The sequence below is a fragment of the Triticum dicoccoides genome, chromosome 3B, assembly GCF_002162155.2.
Source record: "Triticum dicoccoides isolate Atlit2015 ecotype Zavitan chromosome 3B, WEW_v2.0, whole genome shotgun sequence".
NCBI classification, from domain to species: domain Eukaryota; kingdom Viridiplantae; phylum Streptophyta; class Magnoliopsida; order Poales; family Poaceae; genus Triticum; species Triticum dicoccoides.
Genome location: NC_041385.1, coordinates 387,777,043 through 387,782,926, shown reverse-complemented (window position 1 = coordinate 387,782,926; position 5,884 = coordinate 387,777,043). Strand labels below are relative to the sequence as shown.

General features: G+C 47.2%; 1 protein-coding gene across 3 annotated transcripts in view; it reads left to right on the top strand.

Annotated features, from left to right (window-relative positions):
• LOC119281300 (putative protein TPRXL) overlaps positions 1-3,823 on the top strand; it is a 19,072-nt gene extending 15,249 nt beyond the window's left edge. Inside the window, exons 1-2 of one of the 3 annotated variants that reach the window (XM_037561845.1) lie at positions 429-892; positions 3,721-3,823. In XM_037561845.1, coding sequence (XP_037417742.1) covers positions 525-892; positions 3,721-3,754 — 402 coding nt within the window. In that variant the 5' untranslated portion in view covers positions 429-524 and the 3' untranslated portion in view covers positions 3,755-3,823. Of the gene's footprint in view, positions 1-428; positions 893-2,020; positions 2,055-3,720 lie in introns of those variants that run through there. The other 2 variants (XM_037561846.1, XM_037561844.1) reach the window with 2 other exon arrangements.
• The last annotated feature ends 2,061 nt before the right edge of the window (positions 3,824-5,884 follow it).

Here is a 5,884-nt window from a genome sequence, read left to right as displayed (position 1 = left end):
AAATTCAAAACCAAGTTTAAAGTCAAAATTCAAATTTTATCAAACATGAAACTAAAATGTTTGAGGTGTGGCAAATAGTCCCCGGATATTTTTCATGTTGAAATCATATTTTTATAATGTGTTTAAATGCTCTAAAAATAATAAAACAGGGGCTAGTTGTTTATTTTATAAAAAAAGTATATTACAAAAGAAAAGGTAAAGAAAAGGGGAAGCCCACAGGCCTAGACCACCTCCCAGCCCCGCTGAGCCTCGGGCCAGCCAGGCCGGCCCAACCCTGCACTCCCTCGGTCGCCTTTCTTCGCCACTGCTCACGCGACCGGGCGCCTGCGACCGAGCAGTCCCTGCCGGACCAGCTCGTCGGTGTCACCGCGGAGGCGATAAGGATGCCGCCCCCCTGCGGCGCTTCGGTCCCCTCCCCAACTTGCCCCCTCGCTCCCCACTCCGTCCTCCACTCTCCCTCTCCCCAGATCCCTTTCTCCCCTGCGCCCACCCGACGCGGCCGCTGCTGCCGCCTCGCCGTAACCATGGCCGACGACCTCCCCGAGCCAAGCGAAGACGTCGAGGAGCATCGTCGGCATCTCCTGCGTCTACTACAGCCAGCAGTGCGAGCTGGGAGGCGTTGCTTCCCTGGATCCTCGTCGTCTTCCACCTTCGGCACCGCCGCCGTCACCGCCTCATCGTCTCCACGGCCAGCGTCGTCCCTTTCGTCCGAGCTTGCGCCAGGAGCTCCACCTGCCTCCCCTGCTTCCCCTATGCGGATCCACTCGAGCTCGAAGCACCCACCTCGACCGAATCGTCCGTCTTCCTCGACTACGGCCGCTGCGGCCATCGCCGTCGATCTGCACCACCGGCGCCTCCCGGCCTCGCCGAGCTCGTCCACGGCTTCCCCAGGGTCAGCCGCCGCCCGTTCCCCTTCTCCCCGCCTCGGACTGCCGCTGTAGTCGCCGCCTCCTTCCTTACAGGAGCCCGCCCGAGCTTGGCCGTGCCTGCGAGCCGCCACTGCTGCTACTAGTGCGGCCTGCTACTGCTGCTGCAGCCCACGCACACCCAAAGCCACCCACGCCACGACGCCCCGTACTCCCGCTGGCGCGTCCGGCCACGCGCCGGCCGTCCCCTGGCCGCACGTTGTTGCTCTGCTGTTGGTGCTGACCGCTTGACGTTGTCGTCGCTGCTGCATGCTCTGCCTGATGCCAACGCTGCTCCTGCCGTGCTACTTTGCTCTATGCTGCTCACTGGTACTGCTCCCTACTGTTGTTGCCTTGCTCACTGATGCCGCTGCTTCGCCTCAACGCTGCTGTTGCGCTTCTTTACTGCTACTATTGGCTGGCCATGGCCAAGGCCATGGTCGAGTGTGTTGCGTGGTGTGTTCTGTGTGTGTGACCGGCCAGGATCAATTAGTTTAGGCTAATCTAGATTTAGGTTAATGATTGCTAGGTTAACTGCCAGCCAATGACAGTACCCCCCTATTAGTTAATCTAATGTAATTAAAGTCTAGTTTAACCATAGACAATGACATATGGGACCCGCCTAAACTATTCATCCTTTGGCTATTCAATCTTTGACTAGGTCAACCCACCCCAGTGGCCCCACTGGCATACTCATAGGCTAGAGTAACACTAGGTGACAAAAGTGTTTATAGTTATTTTTTTCGAATTAAATTAAATCCAGTAATTACTAGAAAATATTTGAAACCTTAGAAATCATATAAAATAATCCGTAACTCGGTTGGAAAAACTTTGTACATGAAAGTTGCTCAGAACGACGAGACGAATTCGAATACACAGTCCGTTCTTCCGCCACACACCCCTAGCATATCAAACACGCAACTTTTCCCCTTCGGTTCATCCGTCCGAAAACGCGAAACACCGGGGATACTTTCTTGGATGTTTCCCCCTTCGCCAGTATAGGCTAGTACTGCGTTAGGTCACCCCTAACCCCGTGTATTGCCTTGTTATATGTTGTGTTACTTTGATTGCTCTGTTATTTATGGTGTTCCCCCTCCGTTACTCCTTTCCGGTAGACCTCGAGACTGATGCTGCCCCTGTGATCGACTACGTCGACGATGACCCCTCCTTGCCAGAGCAACCAGGCAAGCCCCCCCTTTGATCATCCCGATATCGCCCATTCCTTTCTCTCATGCTTGCATTAGATTTTGCTACTGTTATTGTATGCTCCTATTCTGATGCATAGCCTGCTTTTGTATTTGCTGTTGTACCATACCTGCTTATCCTAAACTGCTTAGTATAGGTTGGTTAGTGATCCATCAGTGACCCCCACCTTGTCCTTGTTGCCCCTGCTTCATCATTGAAGACCCGATCAACGGGATTGAAGACCAGGCCCTGGCACCGCACATCACTTTCCCCTTAGTTGCTCGACACTGCTGGGTTACTATCGAGTGCCGAGGGTGAGACCTCTACAACACTTCTGATGTTAACCCTGTGGTGTAGCTATTCGGTCGTGGTCATCGAGGGTGATTCCGCCTTAACCACTTCCGATACGACTCTGTCGTGCAACCCCTCAAGTGTGAACCTCGGGGGTGATTCCTCTTACGCTCACCTTGATGATTACATCGAGTGAAATTCACCGGGGGTGATTCCTCGGGTTTTCCCCTTGACGTTTGGACACACGGTTACTATGGTTACTATGACTTTACACTGAACCATGTTATTAAAGACGGGTCGACCCTAAGGGGTGCCCGCGCGAGCATAATTGCGAGTGATGAGGAGTCGGGTTGACCTGGAAGGTGCCCATGAGATAATTACGAGGCGTGGCCGGGCATTCTTAGCCCTTGCCGCAAGTCCTCGAGACGGGGCAACGGGGTCACATCTTTCGTGAGTCTCTGCTTGTTACCGCGCATTCCCAATCCACTACGATTTGGATATTTGATCCGAGGGGCCTCTGGCCTGATAGCACTAACCATCAGGTGGGCATAGTATGGGCGTTCTGCGTCGTATGCATCAGCTGAAGCTTAATAGACGTCAGCGACTGAGCGGCGCGCGCCGGGTTGGACTGGTTACGCCTTCTCTTGTATAAGGGAGGCTAGGTCTGCTCACCGGCCGCATACGCAACGTGCAGGAGTTTCCGGGGAGATGGCCCATGACCCCTGGGGGCATAGGTTTAGTCCGGCGTGCTGACCTCTCTGTTAAGTCTAGGTCGGGTTGCGGCGTATTGTTTGGCCGAGGCCGGGCATAGCCCAGGAAAGTGTGTCCGGTCGGAGTTAATCAAGCGTGGTGGGTAAGTTGGTGCACCCCTGCAGGGAAGAACTAATCTATGCATAGCCTGTCCTACGGTAACGGACACTTGGAGTTGTATCCCGATCGATACAACTAGAACTGGATACTTGTGATGAGAATTGGATGGTGATGAGAATTGGATTGTGATGATAATTGGATAGTATGGCTCTGGGATTGCTTTCTTGCAGGGAGTCGAGAAAGGATCTCTGGCCGAGGTTGATAACCCTACTACTACCTTACCTTATGTTACTCTACTCCCTCCTGTTTGCTGCAAGATGGTGGTTTCCAGAAGATGCTAGTCTTCGACAGGACTAGGCCTTCTTTCTATTTTGGCATTTCTGCAGCCCAGTCCACATATACAACCTTTCTTTGATAATGTTGCATATGTAGTGTAGATCCTTGCTTGCGAGTACTTTGGATGAGTACTCACGGTTGCTTTGCTACCCCCCTTTTCCCTTTCTTTCTTCTTCCTGGTTGTTGCAACCAGATGGTGGAGTCCAGGAGCCAGATGCCACCTTTGATGACTGCTACTACCACGAGGGCGCATACTACCTCATGAAGACCGCGACGACCAGGAGTAGTTAGGAGGCTCCCAGGCAGGAGGCCTTGCCTTTTTGATCAAGGTTGCTTTTGTGCTAGCCTTCTTAAGGCAAACTTGTTTAACTCATGTCTGTACTCAGATATTGTTGCTTCCGCTGACTCTTGTGTATTCGAGCTTATGTATTCGAGCCCTCGAGGCCCCTGGCTTGTAATATAAAGCTTGTATTATTTTAACTTGTGTCTAGAGTTGTGTTGTGATATCTTCCCGTGAGTCCTTGATCTTGATCGTACACATTTGCGTGTATGATTAGTGTACGATTGAATCGAGGGCGTCACAGGAGGCATACTTTTCCCACCAACCAACACGACTTAGAGCTCCCAACACTTTCCATGCTAGATAAATCATAGGCGGTTCCCAAATAGAAAATAAAGTTTATTCCTTTTTCCGTCATACTTTTACTTTCCAAGGCTTGTCCGTATCCACGGGTGTCCTCCATACCAACACTTTCCAAGGAATTTATTATTTGACAACATAAAGCAAATTAATTTTTTCATTTCAGGACAAGGCTCCCTAATACCTTTGCCATACTCTCGTGGAATGACAAGTGAATAAACACTCATCGTAGAATAACACATCTAGCATGGAAAATGTCATCCACCCCTCACCGCCTCGCGAGCGGTACGAGCACACAAAAGAGAAATTATTTTGAAAATTAGAGTTGGCACATGCAAATTTGCTTAGAATCGCATGTTAATACCGCATATTGGTAGGTATAGTGGACTCATATGGCAAAACTAGATTAAAGGGTTTTGGATGCACAAGTAGTGATCATACTTAGTGTAAAATGAAGGCTAGCAAAAAGATTGAGAAGCGATCAACCAAGAAACGAAAAATCTCGTACCCAAGCATTAAGCATAAGTAACACTGAATAATGCACCACAAGTAGGATATAAATTTCATTGCATAACTATTAACTTTCGTGCTTGCATAGGGAATCACAAACCTTAACACAAATATTCTTACAAAAGCATAATTACTCATCAACATGACTCACATATCATATCGTCCTATCTCAAAACCATTACTAAGAACCAAGTTTATTTTGTCCAATGATATTCATGAAAGTTTTTATTATAATCCTCCTTGGATATCTATCACTTTAGGACTATTTTCATATGTTGCTTTTAATAAGCTCAAACAAATTTAAGTGAAGAACATGAGCATAATATTTCTTTCTCTCAAAATAATCTAAGTGAAGCAAGAGAGAATTTCTTAAATTTTTACTAACTCCCAAATAAATCTAAGTGAAGCATGAGAGCATTTCTTCAAAACTAACAAAGCACACCATGCTCAAAAAGATATAAGTGAAGCACTAGAGCAATTCCAAGGCTCTAAAAATTTAAGTGAAGCATAGGAGCAAGCATAGCATAATTTTTTGCTATCTCAAAAGCGTGTGTCCAACAAGGATTCAAGACTTAAACACAAAGCAAAACAAGCAAAGACTCATATCATACAAGACACTCCAAGAAAAACTCATAATATGTGACGAATAAAAATATAGTTCCAAGTAAAATACCGATGGTTGGTAGAAGAAAGAGGGGATTCCACTCGGGGTCATCCCCAAGCTTAGTTGCTTGCTACTTCTTTGAATATTATCTTGGGGTGCCTCGGGCATCCCCAAGCTTAGCCTTTTGCTAATCCTTATTCCTTCATCCATTGTAAGATCACCCAAAACTTGAAAACTTCAATCACACAAAACTCAACAAAACCTTCGTGAGATCCGTTAGTGTAAGAAAGCAAACCACTACTATAAGTACTGTTCAAATCCATTCATATTTTATTTTTGCATTATATCTACCATATTACAACTTTTCTATGGCAAAAAACTCTTCAAAGAAAACCATAGGATCATCAAAACAAGCACACAACGCAAAGAAAACAGAATCTGTTAAAAACAGAACAGTCTGTAGCAATCTGACTACTTCGAATACTTATGTAACTCCAACAATTCTTAAAAATTATGATGACGTGAATAATTTGTTTATTAATATTTTGCAAAAAGAATCAACTCAAAATCACTCTTCTGACAAAATGAAAAATAATTTCGTGA